This window comes from Lissotriton helveticus, chromosome 3_1 (assembly GCF_964261635.1).
Source record: "Lissotriton helveticus chromosome 3_1, aLisHel1.1, whole genome shotgun sequence".
Taxonomy (NCBI): domain Eukaryota; kingdom Metazoa; phylum Chordata; class Amphibia; order Caudata; family Salamandridae; genus Lissotriton; species Lissotriton helveticus.
The window spans coordinates 1,048,644,813-1,048,670,194 of record NC_136061.1 but is presented as its reverse complement, the minus strand read 5'-3'; the positions used below and the strand labels follow the sequence as shown (position 1 = coordinate 1,048,670,194).

Sequence of the window (25,382 nt, the reverse complement as noted above, 5' to 3'; positions counted from 1 at the left end):
TGAGGTCCAAGGTTGCTAGGAAGTCCCCTTGGTTTAGCAGGGGAAGAATCTGTTGCAGTGTAAGCATGTGAAAGTGTTCTGACAGTATATACAGGTTCAGGGGGCGTAGATCCAGAATGGGTCTGAGGGATCCGTCCTTCTTTGGGATAAGGAAGTACAGGGAATAGACCCCTGTGCCTTCCTCCTCCACTGGTACGAGCTCGATTGCGCCTTTTTGCTGCATCACCACTACTTCCTGCTGCAATAAGTGCAAGTGCTCTGCCGACATAGGACGTTGTCTTGGGGGAATGTTGGGTGGAGTGGAGGTCAACTCCAAACAATAACCGTACTGGATAAGCTGTCTTACCCACCTGTCTGTGGTGATGGATGTCCAGACTGGCAGGAACTGCTGGAGTCTCCCCCCCGACAGGTGTTGGATGGTCGGGGGGCAGTGACAGAGAGTCACTGTTTGTTGGCGGCAGAGGAACGGGAGTTGTTGTTTCCTCTGCCTCTGCCCTTGGCACTATTACCTCTGTAACCTCCTCTGCCCTGTTTGGGGTACGAGGATTGTGCGCCACCTTTCGTGAATTGTGTCTGTTGACCCAAGTGTCCTCTGGTAACAGCGCGTGCACCTGAGCGACGAAAAGTGCTCCCCCTGAACTGTTGAGACTGAAGCGCCCCCATGGACTTCGCTGTCTCATTGTCCTTTTTAATTTTTTCGAGGGTGGTGTCAACATCTGGGCCAAACAGTCTGTCAGGATTAACGGGCTGGTTGAGTATTGTTGTTTGAATGTCAGGCTTAAAGCCTGATATGCGAAGCCATGCTTGTCGCCTTAACATGACGCTAGTGTTAATCGCCCTAGCCGCTGTATCAGCCACATCAAGTGCACACTTTATTGCAGCGTTTGAAATGAGCTTTCCCTCCTGTATGAGCATTTCGGCTCCCTCCTTAAACTGATCAGGTAGGTGTTGAAGGAGCTGTTCTAGGGTGTCGTAATGCGCCCTATCATATCGTGCCTTTAGTGCCTGTGTGTTTGATATACGCCAGATATTGGCAGCCTGCGCAGCCACCCTTTTGCCCGATGCCTCAAGCACTTTCGACTCCTTGTCTGGGGGAGGAGCTTCACCCGTTGTCTGGGAGTTCGCCCTTTTGCGGGCATTGGCGACCCCCAGCGAGTCCAGAGGCAACTGTCCCCGAATATATGCAGGGTCCCCAGGTGCCGGTCTGTATTTCTTTTCGATACGTGGGTTCACCACTCTCGCCCTGGTAGGTTCCTTAAAGATCTCTGGGGCATGCTTAAGGACACCTTTTAGCATAGGAAGTGTCTTAACTGTTCTCTCTGAGACAGAGAAAGTGTCAAACAAAAAATCTTCTTCCACCGGGTCAGCATGCATGTCCACATCATGATTCGCAGCTGCCTGCTCTATCAAGGCATTAAATGCCGCTGAATCCTCAGTTGGGGATGTACGTGCACCAAAACCCTGTGGGTCCTGTACCACCTGATGGCCTCCCTGGTCACCAGTGTCGTCATATGAGTCCTGTTGTACATCAGGGTCATTGTCAGCTGGGAAATTGTACTGTTCATCCTGGTTATCGTCCTCTCCCCCTGACTGGTTGGGGGAAGGTGATGGACTCCTCCTTGGTGGAGGCTGAATAGGTTCAACAAGGGCAGGAATGTCCTGTGCCGGCCTTTTCTTTTTCAGTGGAATGACATAGGATTCCAATGGTTGGGAAGTGATCTTTCGTTTATAGAGGATCAATTTCCCGGTGTCGGCATCGATGTAATGCTCAGAGTGTTCTTCTGAGGCTTGATGCCGATCCAATCGGCCACTTTGTGTCGAAGGTTCGGACGTTTCAGTGATCTTCGGCACCGATTTGGGTGCAGAGTGTAGAGAAGCTTGGTTGAAGTCTTCGCAGGTGCGTTTACCGGTTTCGGAGCCGACGGCGTGCGAGTTGTCGATGTCGAAGCCTTCTCCCGAATACGTTTGAGGGAGTCAGTGACCTGCTTTGTGAATGAAGCAGAGGGTTTGGTAACCGATGCCCCATGTCTGCCACTATCGGAGGACCTCGGTGGCGACGAGTTGGCCTCCGACGAATCTTCGGCTGCAACGGTCCGTGCTTCCGGTGTAGGCTTAGGCGCCGATGCCGTTGCTTTAGATTTGGTGTCTTTGTGCCGATGCGCAGTGCCTCCGGACTTCGGGTCGTGGTCCTGTGCTGACTTTGCTTCGACAGCTTTAGTGGACTTTGCCGGCGTAACCGTGCTCGACACGTGGTGGACGACCTTCTTCGAGGACGGGTCCTTGGCCACCTTCTGCGGCGCTGTCGACTCGACAGCTTTCTTCGACTTCGGAGGGCAGGAGGGCGAAGGAGTCGATGAGGGAGCAGGCTTTGTTATTTTTGATGGTACGTCGGCCATTTTAGGTGTTGTCGAATCCGAAGGTTTCGGTTTCGTTTTCGATGGGACGTCGGCCATCTTTGGTGCCGTCGATTCCGAAGGTTTTGGTTTCGGTTTCGATACGCGCAATGGCGTCTCCGCTGGTGCGTCCGCGGCCGGGCCAGAAGGCGGGGCCGGGGATAGCGGTTCAGGGTCGTGGGTAAGGCCGAGTGGCGATCCCGTGACCTGCGGCTGAATCATGTAACTTTCGGGGCATAGCTCTTCCTCCGAGCTATCTTCCGCGGCCCCATAAACTTCTTCGTCGTCCCCTACCTCCTCGACGTATTCAAGGTCTTGGCTCTGTCCTTCGACGTGTTCTTCGGGATCGGCCTCTACCTCCGTCGACGGTGGTGAAATCTGAAGATGATGGCTTCGGCCTTCTTCTGCGGGGTCGTCGAATATGTCGTCGGGTGCCGGAGCCGCTTGCCGGGCCTCGAGGCGCGCCGCGCGCCGAAGCTTGAGCGTTTTCTTTCACCTGAACTTTGAGCAGGCCATGCAGTTGTCCTCGTTGTGGTACGGCGAGAGGCATTTGTTACAGACTGGATGCACGTCGATATGTGGGTACTTGGACCCACAGACGGGGCAGAACTTGAACGGACTCCGTTCCATAGTAAGATTGTCGGTGTCTTGCTGCGACGAGAGGGCCTCGATGACCGAAGAGTTACTTGACTCCGCAGAATTCCGACCCGAAGAGTCGGATGAAGCACGAGACCGCACGCGAACAATACCGACGCAGGTACGAAGGCCTTTTGGCCTTAAAGAAGTACGTTTTTTCGATTCCGACAAGGAGACGTCGAAACCACATCCGAACCCAATGGCGGAAAAAAACAATCTGGGGATGGAGTCGATGCCCATGCGCACTGTAGTCCAGGGGAGGAGCCACCTATCTCGTGATACTTCGAAGACTCTTCCAGGACAACAATGTGCAATCATCCGGACCCAACACTAGGCGGCGATCTATGCAATAGATATGAATTTAGCAGCCCACATGCCTCGAACACCACCAAAGATGCTTCAGCTGAGTTTGTCTGTTATGGCGTTCAGAGAGACTGCCAGGTGTTAAACCACCAGGGATGTGCACTGACATTCCAGGGATGTGCCTGTCGGGATACCCTGGGGATATTTGGCAACTAAAGGAAAGTCCAGCACGTGGTTCCTGTTATGGCTCTTCCGTGGTCACTAAAGATCAGGCTGGGTTGCTCAGGGCTCCTTTTCCTCCCAGTAGATACCGGGCATGTGAAAAAACCAAAATAAATCATGGGTCAGTGGGAAAGTCCTGCAGTCTCCGAACAGCAGGGAAGGGATTGTGAGGGGATCACTGAGCGCTACCACCATGTGGAGAAAGAGAAAAACAAAACGGTGCATACCCACAAAGTATTACCCGTTCCCTCCCCATGATGTAGCAAACCCCGTATGTGGCGACGTATCTGCTCCAGTCACGCTCCTCCTGGAGAGGAGCGGGGCGGCGCGTAGTATCGCTGGCCTCCTGGCTCGCACCTACTGCCCGGCTCCTCTGGCTGGTTTTCAGGCCCCCGGCGATGCAGCAGCTTTTCTAGTTTTCTTCCGGTGTCTCCTCTCTCGGTCGGTTCCTCTCTCAGAGTTCCTGGTATGCGCGCTCTGGCACCAGATTCCTTCCGTCTTCTCTTCGGCATCCCCCGCTGATAGAACGGCAGGTGCCGACATCACTCCCTCGGACTCCACTTTCCTCGCTATCCACAGTGAATTAAAAGGGCTGCTTACTTCCTGCATATGGAGCAGCGAAAAGTCAGTGCTCTGTGCCTCCTGGTCCCCAGGGGCTTCGTTACAGTGAACTAACATTCCAGCCATGTCCAGAGATGCAAGGCCTCTTGACAGAGGTTCCACAATCACAACCACACCCCGCCCTGTTCTTTCGCAGTACCACAAAGTGGTGGTGTTGTCCGTGAACACCGGCAACGGCCTTCCCTTGATGAATGATAAAAAGGCTTTTACGGACAGCCAGATTGCCTGGATTCCACTGGGGACCACATGCCTCTGATCTCCACCTCTCCCAGATGGCCACCCCATCCCGGGAGTGACGCATCTGTCACCACTGCCAGATCTGGTTGGGAAAAGGGTCTGTTGCTGCCCCAATCGCGTTTCGTTAACCACCACTGCAGATCGTATGCAGTTCCTTCGAGATCTGGACCATGTTGGAGAGATTTTCCTGATGTTGCGCCCACTGAAAACTTCAGGGCACACTGCAGAGCCTGAATATGCCAGCAGGCAAGTGTCATAAACAAGATGTAGGAGACCATGAGTCACTGCAGCCTCAGTATAAGACTCACCGAAATCTAGGATAGAGGCTGAAACATCGGTATCATAGCCTTAAAATCCTGGGTTCGCCGTTCGGGAGGATAGGCCTGAAACTGCATAGTGTCCCAAACACCTCAAATAAAAGGGAGAAGCCAGGAGGGAGTCATTTGTGACTTCAGCACACTGATAATGAACCCAAGACAAAGCAAGAGGTGTGCCGTAGTCTGAAGGTGGCAGATGGCAGCCTAGGGCGAGCCAATTTTCAACAGCCAGTTGTCCAGATAGGAGGAAAACTTGCACCCTTGATCTCGGCAAATGACCTGCAACCACCGCCATCATCTTAGTGAACACCTGAGGAGCACTGGTAAGGAGAATAGGGAGCGCAGCGAATGGATAGTGCTTGTGGCCCACAGTGAACCGCAATTAAAGCCTGTGAGCAGGCAAGACGAAAATGTGGAAATGTGTGTCCTACAAGTCCACCGCAAACATCGAATCCCCCGGGTTAAGGGCAGACCGGACTTGAGCAAGCGGGAGCCTTTTGAACTTCTTCTTGTGGAAGAAAACGAGAGGGCGCATGTCTAGGATAGGACGAAGGCCTCCGTCCTTCTTGCGCACCAGAAAGTAGCAGGAATAGCAACAATGACCTACTTCTGGCATAGGCACTCTCTGTAGGACTCCCTTGGCCAAAAGAGCTGTCTCTTTCGGACAGTGCAAGGTAAGATGGTGCTCTATTAGCTGTTGCAAGCAGGTGGCATGGGTGGAGGGATAGTCACGAAGGGGAGGGAGTAGCTCCTCCAGACAATCTGCAGAGCCAATTGGTCGGATGTTATAGACCTCCAGTGGGTCAGCTGATGGCTTATCTTGCTCCCACTGGGCGCTCATGATGGTAAGAGAGCAAACTATAAGGGCTAGGAGGCTGTGGCCGCCAACGGGATGGTGGACTGGCCTGACCTCTGGCAGTCCAGCCCATGAGGTCTGCGGGTAACGCGTCCTTGGCCACGCAGAGGCTGAGAAGCTTGTGCACTGCAGAGTCTGGCACGCAATAGATGCGGTTGGAAGCCCCTCCATGACTATGAAAGGAGCAAAAGGCAGATCAGGGGTGGCAAGGGGCCATGGAAAGACCCAAGGACCTGGCTGAAACCCAGCTGTCCATAAAGAGCTCCAGCACTAAATCCGCCTAGTCTTCGAAGCCATCAAAGGACATGTCCATAAGCGATGTTTGGCCATCCCTTGAACAGCCAGTTGTTCTCAGCCAGGTGTGGCAAATCAAGGCCACTGTTGAGGAAACCGCTCTGCCTAGTGAGTCCATGGTATCCAGTCCATATCTAATCATGAACTTAGCTGCATCTCTCCCATCGGCAACCACTTATGAGTGTACGGCCCGGCTCACAAACTTTCTCTCAGGGGCCAAATTTACAGTTTGGTTTGTGTCCGAGGGCCGCACCGGTGGGGCGGGGTCAGTGGGGGAGGGGGCGGGGCTAGAGCAACAAAAAAACTATGACCATGAGGTTGATCACAGGTCCCTGCAGCAGACGCCTTCGTCCACTGAGCCACCAGACCCGGCATACACACATCTCTCTCTCTCTCCCTCTCTCTGTCTGTCCCCATCCTTTACTCTATCTCTCCCTCTCTCCCTGTCTCCCTCTGTCTCACTCACTCTGACTGTCTCACTCCCTCTCTCTCTCTCTGTCTCCCTCTCTCCTTCCCTCTCCCTCCCTCTGTCTCTGTCTCTCTCCCTCTGTCTGTCTCCCTCTCCCTGTCTCCCTTCCTTCCTCCGTCTCCCTTCCTTCCTCCGTCTCCCTCCCTCTGTCTGTCTCCCTCTCCCTGTCTCCCTTCCTTCCTCCGTCTCCCTCCCTCTGTCGGTCTCCCTCTCTCTCACTCACTCTGACTGTCTCACTCCCTCTCTCTCTCCCCCTCTCTCTCTCTCTCTCTCTGTGTCTCTCTCTCTCCCCCTCTTTCGCTCTCTGTCTCCCTCGCTCGCTCTCTGTCTCCCTCCTCCCTCGGTCTCCCTTCCTCGGTCTCCCTTCCTCGGTCTCCCTTCCTCGGTTTCCCTTCCTCGGTCTCCCTTCCTCGGTTTCCCTTCCTCGGTCTCCCTCCCTCTGTCGGTCTCCCTCTGTCGGTCTCCCTCCCTCTGTCTGTCTCCCTCCCTCTGTCGGTCTCCCTCCCTCTGTCTGTCTCCCTCCCTCTGTCTGTCTCCCTCCCTCTGTCTGTCTCCCTCCGTCTGTCTCCCTCCCTCTGTCTGTCTCCCTCCCTCTGTCTGTCTGTCTCCCTCCCTCCCTCTGTCTGTCTGTCTCCCTCCCTCTGTCTGTCTGTCTCCCTCCCTCTGTCTCCCTCCCTCTGTCTGTCTGTCTCCCTCCCTCTGTCTGTCTGTCTCCCTCCCTCTGTCTGTCTGTCTCCCTCCCTCTGTCTGTCTGTCTCCCTCCCTCTGTCTGTCTGTCTCCCTCCCTCCCTCTGTCTCCCTCCCTCCCTCTGTCTGTCTCCCTCCCTCTGTCTGTCTCCCTCCCTCCCTCTGTCTGTCTCCCTCCCTCTGTCTGTCTGTCTGTCTCCCTCCCTCTGTCTGTCTGTCTCCCTCCCTCTGTCTGTCTGTCTCCCTCCCTCTGTCTGTCTCCCTCCCTCTGTCTGTCTCCCTCCCTCTGTCTGTCTCCCTCCCTCTGTCTGTCTCCCTCCCTCTGTCTGTCTGTCTCCCTCCCTCTGTCTGTCTGTCTCCCTCCCTCTGTCTGTCTGTCTCCCTCCCTCTGTCTGTCTCCCTCCCTCTGTCTGTCTGTCTCCCTCCCTCTGTCTGTCTCCCTCCCTCCCTCCCTCCCTCTGTCTGTCTCCCTCCCTCCCTCCCTCCCTCTGTCTGTCTCCCTCCCTCCCTCCCTCTGTCTGTCTCCCTCCCTCCCTCCCTCCCTCTGTCTGTCTCCCTCCCTCCCTCCCTCCGTCTGTCTGTCTCCCTCCATCTGTATGTCTCCCTCCATCTGTATGTCTCCCTCCATCTGTATGTCTCCCTCCATCTGTATGTCTCCCTCCATCTGTATGTCTCCCTCCATCTGTATGTCTCCCTCCATCTGTATGTCTCCCTCCATCTGTATGTCTCCCTCCATCTGTATGTCTCCCTCCATCTGTATGTCTCCCTCCATCTGTATGTCTCCCTCCATCTGTATGTCTCCCTCCATCTGTATGTCTCCCTCCATCTGTATGTCTCCCTCCATCTGTATGTCTCCCTCCATCTGTATGTCTCCCTCCATCTGTATGTCTCCCTCCATCTGTATGTCTCCCTCCATCTGTATGTCTCCCTCCATCTGTATGTCTCCCTCCATCTGTATGTCTCCCTCCATCTGTATGTCTCCCTCCATCTGTATGTCTCCCCTCCATCTGTATGTCTCCCCTCCATCTGTATGTCTCCCCTCCATCTGTATGTCTCCCCTCCATCTGTATGTCTCCCCTCCATCTGTATGTCTCCCTCCCTCTGTATGTCTCCCTCCCTCTGTATGTCTCCCTCCCTCTGTATGTCTCCCTCCCTCTGTATGTCTCCCTCCCTCTGTATGTCTCCCTCCCTCTGTATGTCTCCCTCCCTCTGTATGTCTCCCTCCCTCTGTATGTCTCCCTCCCTCTGTATGTCTCCCTTCCTCTGTATGTCTCCCTCCCTCTGTATGTCTCCCTCCCTCTGTATGTCTCCTTCCCTCTGTATGTCTCCTTCCCTCTGTCTGTCTCCCTCTCCCTTCCTCCCTCTGTCTCCCTCCCTCCCTCTGTCGGTTTCCCTCCCTCGGTCTCCCTTTCTGTCTCCCTTTCTTCCTCTCTCTGTCTTCCTCACTGTCTCTCTCCCTTTCCCTCCCTCCCTGTCTCCCTCCCTTTCCCTCCCTCCCTCCCTCTCTCCGTCTCCTTCTCTCCGTCTCCCTCTCTCCGTCTCCCTCTCCCTCTCCGTCTCCTTCCCTCTCTGTCTCCCTCCCTCTCCCTCCGTCTTCCTCTGTCACCATCCCTTTCCCTCCCTCCTACTCCCCGTCTCCCTCCCTCCTTCTCCCTCTGTCTCCCTCCCTTTCCCTCCCTCCGTCTCCCTCCCTTTCTCCGTCTCTCTCTCCCTTTCCATCCCTCTACCTCCCTTTGTCACCTCACCCTGCGTGTGTGTCGGCCCGGAATCAAACAGCTCCCCGGGCACACACACAGCCGCACCCGAGCACTTCACAGGTCTTTAAAAGACCATTTGCATGTTAATAAAGCAGGATTTACATAAGAAGTGGAGTCTTGGAACACCACACTCTACAGAGCAGTGTGTTGTATGAGGAAACTGGGGTCCCCAGGAGTGGGGTGGTGGTGGCAGGCAATCGTCCTGTCCACAGTAGCCCCTGTGCTTGTCTTGGACCAGGTCCCAACCATGACATCAGTAAGGGTTTCATTGAAACTGTTCTGAGAGGGGTCATTACCGGCTGAAGAACATCCGTAAAAACCTTTGCCTTCCCAGAAGGAAAGCTAAGGTCCAGGACCTCGGCTACCCTTCTCACCATCATTTTAAGGGATGGTCCCTCCTCCGTAGCCATGGTAGAAGGAGAAAGCATGCCAGTATCTAGAGAAGTGTCAAGTCCACTTGCTTCCGCAAAGTCCTCACACCAGTCTGTGTTTGGTTTGAACAACTTGTATTCCTCAGGATCCAGTGACCCCTTCCAATCCTCCCAGAGTCCTAGCCCATAGGACTCAGGAAGGCATGGCTCCAGTCGTTGCCGAACGACGTCGCTTTGGCTTCGTCTCAGAGTCGGGATCAGAATGGGGACTACTGCGCCGGTGTTGGGAACGGTGGCATCGGGACCAGGGAAGGTCGAAAGAGTACAACCGGCGCAGGTGTAGATCAATCTGTGGACTGGCGCCAGGCAATAGCCACTGGCATGGAACCAAAAGGGGCCCCTTCTAAACCCATTGGGCCTGAGGCGTGCCAGTGCACAGCCTCATAAAACTGTTGGTAGTTGAGCAAGGGGGTGGGGGGGTGGAGGGCTGGGTCACTATGAGTTCCGGAAACTCTGAAGTGCGGAGCTGAACCAGGCCCTGGCTCAACCGCATGGCCAGGCCTCGAATGTTGACACTCCCTCATCTCATCGGCCAATGAACAAGGCGAAGTCGAAGGCCACTTCGACTTCATACTCTTTCTTTTTGTGGGACTTACCCGTTTGGCCCAGCTACTTGGCGTATGACAAGGAGCGTGGACTCCGTGATCCAATCCTAGAGACTTTCTGCTGGAGCGGGATCAAAAGTATTGCAGTACCGCTCGTCAGGCGGCATGGAGCTTGAGGGATCACTCCCATCAAGGCCTTGGGGTGCATGCTGCGGCAATCGGCTTGATATGCAACCACAATGCAGAGGCAAACAAGGTACGGGTCTGTCACAGGCATCTGTCGAGGACCGGCGCCACAGAGCTTGAAGATGGCCTTCCTAGTGGACATCCCTGCTACACCATGCGAAGAACTCTCAAAAAAGTTTCAACTGGAGTGAAAAAAAAGAACTACTGTCAGAGCGCTGGAGTGGCGTCAATATAGGCACCTCGCACTTCCCATCCAGCGAAGGCGCCGAAAAGCGAATCCGATGGACGCCACCTACCAGCACGCAGGAGTTACTATTCACGAAACATTTACAGATCCAGTCAGATGCTTGGGGTTAATTCTAAGGTAAGCAATCTGCAGCAAGAAGTCTATCAGATGACAGTCATGTTTTTTATGGTGCTCTGCTTAACCTCGAACCTCCTTAGTACTAAAGATAACTCTTACACAGGCGAGAATCATGCAAGATGCATCCTATTTCTACTCAAAGTACTGTTTTTTATTAACGCAGAGCGGGCAGAAATAGCACGCTTTTATATGGCCCAATGTTTAAGAGTCTTACTATTTGTATTTTACTATCTCAGAGCTGTCATTTTAACCAATGACCACTTTATTAAGTCATAAGCTGCCTATTGAAATGTATTTTAGATTATTAATAGTAGACCATTGATTGAACCTGTACGAAGATGTCTGATTTTCCTGACGAATCATCTACATCTCAGTAAAAAACGGGATACTTATCATTAGTGTAACGCTACCTGGCACTCTCGCACTTTGATAGACTTGACTGTCTAAATAAAGTATCTTGAATTTGAAATTTGATTTATGGCGCTGAGCAAAAAGCAGTACAATGAATAAAGCCCTGATAGTCACAAACAAATGAACAATAAAAATATTACAAATATTTAGAGTGCAGTAACCTTATACAGGCAGTATGTCTGCAACCCTGTGCATCATTCAAATGGACACTAACTCCTTGCTGACTTGAATTTACAGCAGAAGACCTGGCAAAGTAAACTAGGTTTTGCCACATTTTCAGGGATGCTTTTTGTATTAAATTTATTTTCTGTATTTTTACTGATGATGATTTTATTCTGTATTTTAAGCCCAGTTCTTTGTCCAACATACAGTGGCTAGGAAAAAATGCTTTGATAAGATGATCCGATGTCTACCACAGAAAGTAACATAAAAAATTAATTTATACATTAAAAAACTTACTTTTGAATTAGTTGAAGATTTCGACATTCCATTTCTTCCATCGTAGTAACAACAGCAACAGCTTGATAAGGGTTGAGTTCATCCACAATCAACAGGACTCCCGATTCAAGTCTAGAAATAACGCAAGAGAAAGCGGGTCAATATTAAAGCATCATTGAAAAAAATATATTACCACTTCCATCCATTCCCAAACGTTATCCTTTCTGTGTTTATATGGCTCAACCGTCACACAAGTTCATTGCACATTTTATTTTAGTTCATAATCAACAATAGTACCGGTCTATTTTGTACAAAAAAAAAATTGGAAAACCTATTTTACCACAACAAAAAACGACCCACAAGTACATTTAACAAACACAAATCGAGCCAGGCCCTTATGCAGACAGACTCTTGTGTACAAGAAGTAAAGAATAGGAGCCCTTTTCCCTCAGACTTCACTTTCTTTGAGCATAAAGAGGTAAAGGCATACTTACTTGAATGACCAAAGATCAAGGAACCATATTTTAGAAATGCAGCACGTGATCATACCAAAAATCTCTATAACTCGCTACGCAATAACTTTATAGAAGTTCCTAAGCCAAGGGGCATATGGAGTCCCTCAAACTGTGGGGCACGACCCCCAGGGGGGCCGTGGAGGGATGTCGGTACAACGCGTACCGTCACAACGCATCCCTTTACCACGCATCGCTTACAACGCAAGTCGTTACGACGACTTGCGTTGGGGGCGCGGATTTCGAATAGTATAATTTACTATTCTAACACCAGTCCCCGTGGACCCTAGGGAAGGTGTTGGGATAGTAAATTTACTATTTTTAATCCTTTAGCGCCCTCCAGCGCAAGTCGTGGTAACGACTTGCGTTGTAAGGGATGCGTGCTAAAGGTACCGCGTTGTAAAAACTTCGTGGTAAACGATGTTTACCGCCGTGGAGCGATGCAAAAGGCCTAGGCCCAGGCCCAGCCCCACTCTTCCCCATCCCGTGCCGTGTCTCAACCCGGGCTGCTGCAGTGCAACTCGAGCTGCTGGGGGCTCAGCTGGGCAGTGTCTGGAGTCTTATCACCGGCACGCCCGAGTTTTTCACAGGTCTTTAAAGACCATTTGCATATTTACAAGCCTTTGTAAACTGGTTACAGAGGTTTACTTTTTTCCTGGTTCCAGTACCCCCTAAGTTCCCACTCTGCCTATTCCTTACATTTGTATTTTACATTTACTGCTGTAGTATGAGAATGCATTTCATGAAAAAGAATAGAAAGTAGGGTTGCCAAAAGAAAAGTGCCTGCTGTGTGTTGTTTAAAGAGCCTGCAAAGACCTCCTCTTGACACTAAATTGACTTATAAATAAAAGTATGTATGCGTTATGTGACTTTTCTGTCTTTGTTCTCTTTAATTATCAGTCATGGATCATTGAGGCAGCCCTAGAAGACAATTAAAAGTGCTTTCTATTTATATTTGCTGTTCGAAGTATGCACAGATAAGTGCTGAAAATACATCTTTAGGTGACTGTTTATTTTTGTACCGACTGGGACATCAAAATAATCAGCTGGCAACCCTAACCATAGGTCTGTAAGTTTGTTGCAGGATCAGCACATTATTTCCTCCACCCTCGATCTCCGATTAATGCCATAATAGCAATAGTTTAACTTAGATCTTAAACCCTACACAGCCGTCAATAACATGCTGAGTTACATCAAGTGTCTGGGAATGCACTTTGCAATCAGACAACTCACTCCTCATTCTCGCCCTTCACTTTCACGCTCACTCTGCACTCACAGTGATCACAATGCACTCACACCATTCACCCGCTCACCCTGCACTCACAGTGATCACTCTGCACTCACAATGCACTTGTGCTGTTCACTCTATACCTCACCCTGCAGTGACACGAGCACACTACTGATCCTGCACTCATGTGACACTTCACTCACCTGTCCCCTTCACTGCTCAATATGCAACTCACTCAAACAAGCCGATCAGCAATCATACATTAATTTGTCCCATTCTGAACTTGCATACGCACCCAAATTCATACGCACCCAAATTCATACGCCACCTCACTCACCCTGCAGTCACTCCTCTTACCCTACTCTCACACTGATGCATTGCTCACTGTGCCCTCAGATGGGCACTCGTCACCCACACAGCAAAGAGGGTTAATGTGCCTGCTACAAAGAATATGTACCATGCAGATCACAGAAATGAGTGTGTAAACTATGAGTAGCGCTATAAAAAAAATGAAAGGCTTGTCAGAAAGGTGCTATGGAGAGACGAGGTGCATTGTTGGCGAGTGGTAGTGAAGGAATTCATGGCGAAGGAGGAAACTGGGGTGGGGCACCAAAAAAGACTGTTGCACCGTGTGCGACCAGTGTCAGGGCCAGCCCTGGCTGGGAGGTTAAGCCTCCCCTCCGAAGTTCTGGTCTAGTGACTCCCCTGCTTCTGCCTATTATTATTATTTACATTTGTAGTGTGCTACTGTTACCAAAAGATGTCCTGGGGCTAATAACCATCTGCTGCCTGAAGGCAAAGGAGAAACACACAGAAGGAGAACCAGCCAAATGGGGTAACCCACAGAGCATAGTTAAAGGTTTTTATATCTTCCTAAAGGATAATAGATTCTTGGTGGAGCGAAGCAAAGGAGGGTGCAAGTTCCACAACTGTGCGGCCTGCATCAAAACAGTGAGACAGACAACTAATGCCTTCTTGAATTAGGGAACAATAAGGAAAGGGGCACAGGCCGAGAGGAGCATACGGGTCTGACTTGTATGCTTGGTGAGGAGATGAGAGGATGAGCGAGGACAGCAAGGGAGTAAGATAATTTGTTTTAAGAGGTCAAGGGATGAGGAGAAATGTGAATTGCCGAAGAGCAGTGTGGACACGCAAGAAGTGAGTGTGAGCTAAAGGCGAGGGCTTCTGTTAGAACAAAGAGGAGATGTGAAAGATGAATGGGGGACTGTAGAGGTGTAAGATACCAATAGACACAATTTGATAGGAGAGACGAGGTGAATGAGAAGTGCTGAGGGGCACGGGAGGTGACAGGCCAGAGAGGCATTGAGATAAACGCGAGAGACTGTTAGAGATTAGGGCAGTGAAAAGACAGAATGGCAAGAGGTGATTAAAGGTGAAGTGAGAGGTTGAATGGGGAGAGTTCAGAAGTTGTAAAAAGGGGTGAAAGAAAATGGCCTGCATAGTGAGAGAGGGATCCGGGGTTGGGAGAGGAGAGGAGAGAGGGATGGAAGGGAGGGGGTGAGAGGAAAGCTGCAAGGGTAAACTGCTTAACTCTGCACAAAACCGCCAGGGTTTTAAGGGACCCCTGCTTCTCCCGGTCAGGTGAGCTTCTAATGTGGCAGCACGTATTCCTCCGGAGTGGAAGGCCCTTCACAAAGGTGGACTACAAATCTTTCTGATGTTAATTGCTGTATTTTGGTTATAAACGGGTACTGATGGGGTGAAATCTTTCCTCAGTGTTACTGTATGTAAAAAATGTCAAAATAATGAAGCAGTACTATCCCAAAATACGCGGCATCACATAACATCATTTACATTTTCTTCCCACACAATTTAGTCAAGGCTGTTGCGTAATTTGGTCTTCACCTGCCTCATAATTCAGTAGCCCTGCATACAGGTTTAGAAATGTTTGTCAGGAGGGGGTCCTTACGCCTCAAAATGTTGACAGGGGGGGTCTCAGCACCCAAAACTTTGAAGACCTCTGCTCTAGACTGAATGCAGCAATCAAGCAGGTTAGCTGCGGAAATGAAATCAAGCAACGCTACAAATATTGGACATAGGGAATGCAAAAGTTGCACACAGAGAACTTCGAGTGGTCAAAGGTTTAAAGAAAAAGTAAATCACAACTCCAACTGTTGAGGTAAAATAACTCAAGACTATGATACACAGTAAACGCTTCTGACCAGATGTAAAATGGTTCCTCGTGCATTCAGATGGAATCAAAATGACTCATTTAAACTGCCTGTGCTGGTTCGTTTGGCTAAGCCAGTAGGTTACACTTCTGGGGTCTATACATAACTGCACAATTCCATGAGCAATGTGTTCCGCCATGCTTTGGGACAGCATGCAAATTCACACTTAGTGGAACAAATCCAAGACGCTAAAAGCCAGCCATAGGGAACCAAAACTTGTAGAACCAGGAGAGGCTCTTTAAAAAGAGTTGAAATAAGGAACACCAGGACCCAGCCAGAAAGAGCTCTGCAGATTGCATTCCTCTGGTGGGTTGTGTTATTTTATGTTTATGTTGTGTTGGAACATGGCAATGTTTTGTGCCATGGCATGATGTTCTTTGGAATGGTGTAGTACATGGTACCTGAGATGTGCACAGCAGCAGCATATCCTCAAGTGAAAAGTCAGGAGTTTGGCCCACTCAAGGCTAATTCCCACGTTCTGTTGGCTAGTGCCAGGCTTGCTTGCAACAATTGGCAGATTTTCAACCATTTCACCCTAAAGGCGGGTGCTTTTTGCAGGATAGTTGAAAGTGCGCTTCAGGTGTGTGCGCACCATGCTATAATTGTCCGACCCCCGGGCGGCAGACAGAAGGCACTGTCCTCTCTGGACTTCTCAGCTGCGGGAGAAGGCCTCTGATTTAATACTCTTGGTGCCCAACCCTCGGTGAGTGAGGCAGCCCTTTAAAATGGCACGCCCCAACAAGTGCAGCAGAACAGAATGGAGCTGTGAAGAATAAATAACTGAAGCGCGCCACAAATCCATCTTTAATATTTGTTTTTTGCCCAGCTGGATCTTCTATTAGTCAGTGTTCCAACTCGCCTGACTCATTCCCACACACACACACACTCACAGAAATGTATCACCCAAAAGTGAACTGACTCACAAGGGTAGCAGGCGCTGGATTAAACATGTGGAAAATAAAAGCTGAAAACCTGTGCGTGTGGGGGAAAGGATGGAGTTGGTGAGCAGTCATCGTCCAAATACTTCCCTGCGCACACCCTCTCCTGCAGCTCCAGGCCTGTCCAGGCCATTCTAACAAGAGTAAACAAAATGGCGGGCCACTCTTCTTTTTTTTTTACTTTTGCTACAATCGCGGCACTCGCGCTTTATTTTAACATGGTTAAAGGTAAAGCGTTGGTGCCGCGATTGCAGCAAAAGTAAACAAATAGAGTTTTCTTTCGATTTCTTTACTTTTTGCAACAATAGCAGAACCCACGCTTTACTTTAGTTTAGCGCAGGTGCTGCAATTGTTGAAAAGTAAAGAAATACATGTTTTTTCTCTTTCTTTACTTCTGCAACAATCGCGGATCCCGCGCTTTACCTTTAACCATGTTAAGCTGAAGCGCGGGTGCCGGGATTGTAGAAAAGTAAAGAAATAGATGTTTTCCTATTTGTTTTGTTTTTCAACAATCGCGGCACCCGGGCTTCACCTTTAACCACGTTAAAGTAAGCGGGGTGCCGCGATTGTAGCAAAAGTAAACAAATAGTAAAAAAATCTATTTCTTTACTTTTGATACAATCGGGGCACCCGCATTTTAGCTTAACACGGCTGAAGGTAAAGCACGTGTGCCGCCAATGTAAACAAGATTTCAAATAACTTAACAGATATCAAAAAAACATTAAGTTAAACATCACCCAATAGTAGTAAATGCATCCCACACGCAAGACGCATGCAATAGTAAAAATAAAAAGTGCCGAAAGTAAATATAAAACCCACTGTCTCACGCCGCCAGTAAAACATCCAATCCCAGTGGGCGTGGCCAAAAGAGGACAGGGTGGCAACCATGAGGGACTAAAAAGCCTCCGGCACAATCAACAAACTATGTTTAGCATAATCACTGACGACAAACCACATAAGCCAATGAAAATTACAGGCGTAGCGGAGTCACAACTTCTGAAACCGTATTGATTCCAAGAAGCCCTCGCAGAGCCTGCAGCGCGCATGCACTGCAATGCCAGGCGAGTTCTAGAATGGGAAATGACACAGCTGCATTATTTTGTAGGGGTGGGATTGCTCATGGCATGCATGCTTGCAAAATGATGCAGGTACCATTCTTTATTTTATTTCGACAATCAGAGATGAATCAGTGAAGAAACAGGTAAACTGCTGCCTAATGTCTTTTTTTCTTAAGCCAACCCCACAGCCCTTCTTAAAAAAGATATATATATAAAAATTATTTTAAACACAATTGTGGCTCTGGGGTACAATGGAAGCAAGATGTAATGTGCTGAGGGAGTGGAAATGCAGCACACAAGGGCGAGCAATGCAGGGTGCAGAGGAAGTCGCACGAGAGAGCAAACCCACAAGGAGCACAGGGGAGGCAGGGTTTTTGGAGAAGGGAGAAGCACATGAGTAAGTTCGCAACATGAGGGAGACAGCAACACTGTGCAAGGAGTAGGTGTTTGGCAGGGTGGAGAATATTCCGATGGACAGAGCTGGAAAACACTTGCACTCTCATGTAGCACTTAAGAAAACAGAAACAAAAGTTTCCTAAAAGTGAGCAGTGAAGCTCAGAAGCCAGTCAATCAGAGAGAATGTAAAAATTATAGATTTAAGGTAAGGGACAAACACAAGACAGCTGGGTCAAGTATAGCCACCGCAACAAAACGAAAGCAAATGAAAGCAGGGTCGGACTGGCCGTAGCAGGCATCAGCCGTTTTGCTGGGAAGCTAGAATGCTAGGGGGCAGTTTTGCAGACGTCGGCCCGTTTTTTTGTTACTGGGGGCCGGATTTGCAGCACTGCTGCAATATAGGCCCCTAGTAACAAAAGAAGCAGTGTAAATTCTTGGCAAGCCCACAAGAGGTCTTTTGCAATCCCACAGCTTGCGCTCACTGGTGGGCTCGGACGAAAAACTGTGAGGATAAGCTATTCATGTGGGTTGATTCAAGATGTGATTGACAATGTCTCAAGCCAGTGCCTGAAGATCCTGGAGGAAAAGAAGACAATGGCTGAAGTAGACTTAACAAAAGAACCCTTTAAAGTACAAAATGCAATATGTTGGACAAGACACGCGTAAGCCCCGAACACCAAATCTAAACAAGCATTTACAATGCAATAGGGCTCGCAGCATTAAAGTTTGAGTTATTGGCATTGTGTATGACAATGCGTTGCATAAAATGTTTAGCAAACTTTGAATTGGTGAGCAGTGAGTGTGTGTGCAAGAGTATGCTGTTCTTGAAAGCAGTGTGGTAGAGAGTGCAGGAATTTGGGTGACCTGAGCAATGTGGATGATGCACCTCACGCACGGGGCTGATACAGTTATTATTCATACAGCTCTGATGATGTGCACTCACTACTCTGCACTCACTACTCACTACTCTGCACTCACTACTCACTACTCTGCACTCAATGCTCACTCTCACTACTCTGCACTCAATGCTCACTCTCACTACTCTGCACTCAATGCTCACTCTCACTACTCTGCACTCAATGCTCACTCTCACTACTCTGCACTCAATGCTCACTCTCACTACTCTGCACTCACTACTCTGCACTCAATGCTCACTCTCACTACTCTGCACGCAATGCTCACTCTCACTACTCTGCACTCAATGCTCACTCTCACTACTCTGCACTCAATGCTCACTCTCACTACTCTGCACTCAATGCTCACTACTCACTACTCTGCACTCAATGCTCACTCTCACTACTCTGCACTCAATGCTCACTCTCACTACTCTGCACTCAATGCTCACTCTCACTACTCTGCACTCAATGCTCACTCTCACTACTCTGCACTCAATGCTCACTCTCACTACTCTGCACTCAATGCTCACTCTCACTACTCTGCACTCAATGCTCACTCTCACTACTCTGCACTCACTACTCTGCACTCAATGCTCACTCTCACTACTCTGCACTCAATGCTCACTCTCACTACTCTGCACTCAATGCTCACTCTCACTACTCTGCACTCAATGCTCACTCTCACTACTCTGCACTCACTACTCTGCACTCACTACTCACTACTCTGCACTCAATGCTCACTCTCACTACTCTGCACTCAATGCTCACTCTCACTACTCTGCACTCACTACTCTGCACTCACTACTCTGCACTCACTACTCTGCACTCAATGCTCACTCTCACTACTCTGCACTCAATGCTCACTCTCACTACTCTGCACTCAATGCTCACTCTCACTACTCTGCACTCAATGCTCACTCTCACTACTCTGCACTCAATGCTCACTCTCACTACTCTGCACTCAATGCTCACTCTCACTACTCTGCACTCAATGCTCACTCTCACTACTCTGCACTCACTACTCTGCACTCACTACTCTGCACTCAATGCTCACTCTCACTACTCTGCACTCAATGCTCACTCTCACTACTCTGCACTCAATGCTCACTCTCACTACTCTGCACTCAATGCTCACTCTCACTACTCTGCACTCAATGCTCACTCTCACTACTCTGCACTCAATGCTCACTCTCACTACTCTGCACTCAATGCTCACTCTCACTACTCTGCACTCAATGCTCACTCTCACTACTCAATGCTCACTCTCACTACTCTGCACTCAATGCTCACTCTCACTACTCACTACTCTGCACTCAATGCTCACTCTCACTACTCACTACTCTGCACTCAATGCTCACTCTCACAACTCACTACTCTGCACTCAATGCTCACTCTCACTACTCACTACTCTGCACTCAATGCTCACTCTCACTACTCACTACTCTGCACTCAATGCTCACTCTCACTACTCACTACTCTGCACTCAATGCTCACTCTCACTACTCTGCACTCACTACTCTGCACTCACTACTCTGCACTCACTACTCTGCACTCACTACTCTGCACTCACTACTCTGCACTCACTACTCTGCACTCACTACTCTGCACTCACTACTCTGCACTCACTACTCTGCACTCACTACTCTGCACTCACTACTCTGCACTCACTACTCTGCACTCACTACTCTGCACTCACTACTCTGCACTCACTACTCTGCACTCACTACTCTGCACTCACTACTCTGCACTCACTACTCTGCACTCACTACTCTGCACTCACTACTCTGCACTCACTACTCACTACTCACTACTCACTACTCTGCACTCACTACTCACTCTGCACTCACTACTCACTCTGCACTCACTACTCACTACTCACTACTCTGCACTCACTACTCTGCACTCACTACTCTGCACTCACTACTCTGCACTCACTACTCACTACTCTGCACTCACTACTCACTACTCACTACTCTGCACTCACTACTCACTACTCTGCACTCACTGCTCTGCACTCACTGCTCTGCACTCACTGCTCTGCACTCACTGCTCTGCACTCACTGCTCTGCACTCACTGCTCTGCACTCACTACGATGGTGGAGGCGACCACCTTACTGGAAGAAATTGTTAAACACTAATAACGGAGGAGTTGGTGCAACAAAAAGAAGTCCCATCTGCCGTAGTGTCTAAAAGTATATCCAACAGCAAATTGGCGGGAAATGGAGCAATGATGCTATAGCAAATATATGTGCCTGTGCTGCATGGCATACTCTCTATCCTCCTGTGATTAGCATCAGGAACATAAACATTTTAGTTCCCCCTGTTCTTGTGTTAGTAGCACAAATGGACTGCACGACTTGAGCGGTCTTTAGCGCCCCCTGTCGGGTGAAAGTGGCTTCACCAAGTGCTCGCTGTGACTGAAAACATTGTGAATCCAAAACGTTGCGACCTTTCTCTGACAGACCTGCTGTAAATGTCTTGTGGTCGTTGTTTGCTGTCACCCTCCCCAGACTCCAGTCTGCACTCGCCTCAGAACGAGAGCCCCCTGGGGCACGGCGAGGCATCCCTGCGCCGCTTTAATACTTAGCCTCTCTATCGGCATGGGAATCTCAGACACAAAGCACTTTCCCTCTCCCATTTCCGAAATAACAAATTTCCCCAGCATGCCGGCGCTTCTATCTATCTCTGTTGTGGTGTTTGTAAAATATACAGACCACGCAGTGCTGGGAAGAGCAAACACATCATTATGCCTTCATGACAGAAAAGCCTGCTCTGCTCGAGTGTAAACTCATTTTTCTCCAGGTGACTTTTAAGTAGCCTTGCACTATTGTGTGGGGGCTTCAATCAATAATCTTTGTCAAAACAGAATATACTGCATTGTCATTCTGTCCCTTTTAAAACAACGCCGCGGCCTGTGAAGGAGTAATGGCCGTCTGCTTCTGCCTCCTCTTAGTATCGAACTCTTAATAACAATAATGACAAGCATTACAATCCCCGTTCCTTCCGCGCGTTCAGCCGAGCCCTGTGAATGCAGCGAGCGCGTGCGCGTTTCAAATCGCCTCCAAGGCGATGCGCGCGGCCAGGAATGTCTCCTTGAAAGGAGACAGGGCCACAATAAGTTCTCGGCGGAGACGCGCTTCCGCGCGTTCAGCCGAGCCCTAAAAAAAGGAAGGTAAAACTGGAGAATTAAGTACTACTTTCCCTTACTGATGACATTAAAGAAGTCCATGGGAATCTGATCCTTAAGTATATATATACATATATATATATATATATATATATATATATATATATATATATGTGTGTGTGTGTGTGTTTATTTATTTAGTCCTTCTTAGATGCTGAAAGCTTAGTGGCTCATAATTAAATGAGCAAGTTTAGGCAAACAGATTTAAGTATTTGTTTATACTGGATTAACGCTATTTTGGGAATTCATTTCTTTGATTCTACCAGAAGAATTTGAGCAAAAACTCAATTTTCATTAATTTTTAAAAACGATGGCACTCCGGGGTATTCCTCCACCCTCCCACCAAAAGTCCTGAATCACTTCCCTTCATAAGGGGCTGCACTATGGCTTTCAGAAGGTCTTGGGTAATTACTGGGTGAGATCCCAGGTTACTGGTCCTCCAAAGGGGCATAGGGTTTATTTTCCCCAAAAGATACAGCAGGCTGTGAGACAGATTCCTCTTAAGAAACCACTGGTTGCAAAAAATGGTGCATGCATTAGTTCAGTGGACCACCTCTACACTGCCTGCGTGCCCAACAGGATTTTTTTTATATTAACAAACAGAAAAATCCCCACCTATCCTTGGCTTTTAAAAAAATGCTTCATGTTTGGGAATGCAAACACAAGGATTGTGGTCTGCCTTTCCTTGCAGGCCACCATACTTACATTTGAGCTGATCACATGGGTCACATACTGTGACATGCCTAATTAAGATTCCTTAGGCGGGTCATTTTCCAGGCATAACCCAGTTGGTGTGAAATTTGTACATCCCTGGTTTACTAATGAGGATGATGCGAGGCCCTATGTCCTCCCAAGTTTTCTAAACCAACCCATCTCCTTTTAGATATGTGTAGCTAAGAGAGAAAGGTAGATCATGATTTTATTTTATTATTATTATTAGAATTTGTTTAGCGCAGGCGAATCATCCCCGAGGGGATCTCTCGACGCCTGGGTAGCAGACAACAAATTAAAGAGTGCTCGTTAGTGACAAAACAGCCAGGTTTTAAGCAGTTTCTTGAACTGTCCTAAATTGGAGCAAGCTTGAATGCCATCTGGCAGTCTGTTCCAATGGACAAGCGCTAGATGAGAAAAAAGAGCGACCGCCTATTCTGGCTCTCCTGATTCTCTGAGTGCAGAGCAGCTGTCGGCTGCTTGATCTCAATTGGCGTGCGGGAATATATGGTTTTAATGTCGTTATTAGCTAGGCAGGAACCATCCCCTGAAGTGATTTAAACACTAGGCACAGGAGCTAAAAGACTGCTCTTTTCCCGATAGGGAGCCAGTGCAGTTGTTGCAGAAGGGGTACTGTAGGAGTTCATGCAGGTTTATTGAGGGCTAGACGTGCTGATGTATTTTGGGCAACTTACAACCTGGACAGTAAATCTTCCCTAATCCCTACCAGTAGCGAATTTCCATAATCTAGATGTGTATCATCTACACAGGCAAAATCATCACTGGTTGTGGCCAAAGCTACCTGATTTCCCACTGTTTTATCCTACTGCAACAGAAGAGAGTTTGAAATAATTACTGGACAGTCCCTTGCTTCTAGAGACACAGGTTCTTGTTACCTGTCAGGCAATCTTTTAATAGGCTTTTTTGGGTGGACTGTTTGAATTGGTTTTTTAGTGGCGCAAGTTGTAGTGCTCTTTTTACAAATAGCATAACATTCTTAGCTTTTAGCTACTTTGCAGGCACTGCACAGTATTACAGCATGGTTTATTACGCGTCTCCTCGAGCTGGACAACTGTCCCCCCTGCCAGATATTGATAGGCCAGGAATAATTGTCAGCTTCCAAATTCACAGTACTGTGAGTGATTGGAAACATTTAGGATCGTTTACTTACATTCCATGAGGGGAAGCTGTAATGGCTTCCAGTTAGTGAACAACCCTAATTTAGGATAATACATAGAGGCACAAATAAAAGAGCTACCACTGAATTATTTATACAAAGCTGCATTCACCCCCACAAGGTGAATTGGAGCCAAAAACACAGTGAGCTGGAGGCTAAAATGGGAAGAAAAAGAAAAACTAAGAATGAAAGGGGGGACAAGAGAAGGGGAGAGCTATTAGAACAGGAAGGGCCTTTCGGAGTGACAGGTAACTTTAACTACGTAGCAGATGTAGTAGAAGAGCACACAGTCAAATGAACAAACTCTGCTTTACGCATGCCTAAAACACAAAATCTGCAGGCGAATAACAAGTCTGGCCACAACAATCTACCAGTCACGTACAAAGAGCATCTTTCTCTTAGGCAGGATAGGCCGAAGCCAACATTAAATAAGCCATTTCTTTTAAAACGGCACAGCCCAATTAGATTTTCAGCCAAATCCACAAAGGTTTTCGAAGTCAGATTAGCTAAGGGTGCACTGACATCTGTGGACGCATCAGTGAATAGCGTGCTGTGTGGAAGAGGTGCAACTGGGTGAGTGGGAAACCCTTAGAACCACTCAGCAGTTAGTAGAGTAAATTTACCAACTAAATGAACTACGGGAGTACCCTATGCACACACAAGAATTCAATCAAAAGTTATATAACAGTCGTTAAACAATGTACACAATAGACAAAGCAACAGAAAGTGGTAGAGATCTCCTGTGAGAGAGTAATTCGCTGAAATCCTTTATTGTGTTAGACAGCCAGCCGACACATGTTTCATCGCCTATGCGAATCCTCAGGGCTCTACGTGGCTGTGTCAACCCGAGAGGTCGCTCTGCTGGTGATATTTCCGACCCAGCAGGGCCCGTGACTCCCGTAATCCAATTAGATTTTCACATTTCATACCAAAAAGTGGCTGACCTTAAAGTGAACTACGGACAAGCTACCCCTTAGGAAAACCATTAAAACAGTTACAGTATTCAATGGGTCATCAAGTCATTATGACAAAGGGCTTCCATCAGCTTTATTCTCTTCAACTAGTTTTTCCAGAAAGTATTTGACGCCATGCAGCAAGTCAACTTAAATAAAGTCTTAAAAGACGATTTTAAAATTGAAACAGTTCAAAACTGTGCTTTTCAAGGACTTGTTTTCTCTGTTCTACATATGTTTCAAATAAAAGTGACACAAAAGTAAAGCATTCAGATGTTTCCCAACCAAAACTTCATATTGTATTTGAAACAAAAGGCATGGGTCGAAAGAAGGGAAACGAAACACAAATGGATCTAAGTGCAGGATAATCTGAATACACGACAGATTTTGCTTGCATTTTAATTGGCAAGCAACATAGGAAGCATTTTGGCACCTGTAGAGATGCAGCATGTCACAACTCAACTTACTTTTCTCTTGCCTCTTGACCTGCAATAGGCCCAAGTGCAGCAAACAGCTTGACGAAGCTTGCAGAATCGGTACAGATGTCCATCATTTCAGTCAGTTTCTGTCTGGCCAGCAGTCGAAACTCAGAATTATTAAACTGTAGGGACTGATACAGTCCAAGGATAATGCTGAAGTTTTCAATATCAACTTCGCCAATGTTTCGAATAAAAACAGAATTGCATTTATCCAACAATGGCCGGTAAGTGCATTTCACATTTCGAAGAAACTGCACAACCCTCCGTGGATCATTCAAGCGGCCTGGTTTCACCACAACCATTGCATCAATGAGAGACTCTGCCTTTTCGATTAACTGATCACGAAACTGGAGTGAGATGACTGCAGATATGCTGGTCATAAGGCTGGTCAACACCCTGCGAAATCAGAACAAGTTAGCATTTCATTCAGTGATTATAAAAGAGATTCCTTAAACACAGGCAATTAGAAATTAGAAAACATGCAATGT

At 48.4% G+C, this 25,382-nt stretch overlaps 1 protein-coding gene across 2 annotated transcripts in view; it reads right to left on the bottom strand.

Moving 5' to 3' along the window:
* Positions 1-25,382, bottom strand: part of FASTKD1 (FAST kinase domains 1) — a 253,793-nt gene that overhangs the window by 155,774 nt on the left and 72,637 nt on the right. The window contains exons 5-6 of one of the 2 annotated variants that reach the window (XM_078681609.1): positions 24,883-25,290; positions 11,189-11,299 (exon numbers count right to left, since the gene is read on the bottom strand). In XM_078681609.1, the coding sequence (XP_078537735.1) occupies positions 11,189-11,299; positions 24,883-25,290 (519 nt within the window). The remainder of the gene's footprint in view (positions 1-11,188; positions 11,300-24,882; positions 25,291-25,382) is intronic. The other variant, XM_078681610.1, reaches the window with a different exon arrangement.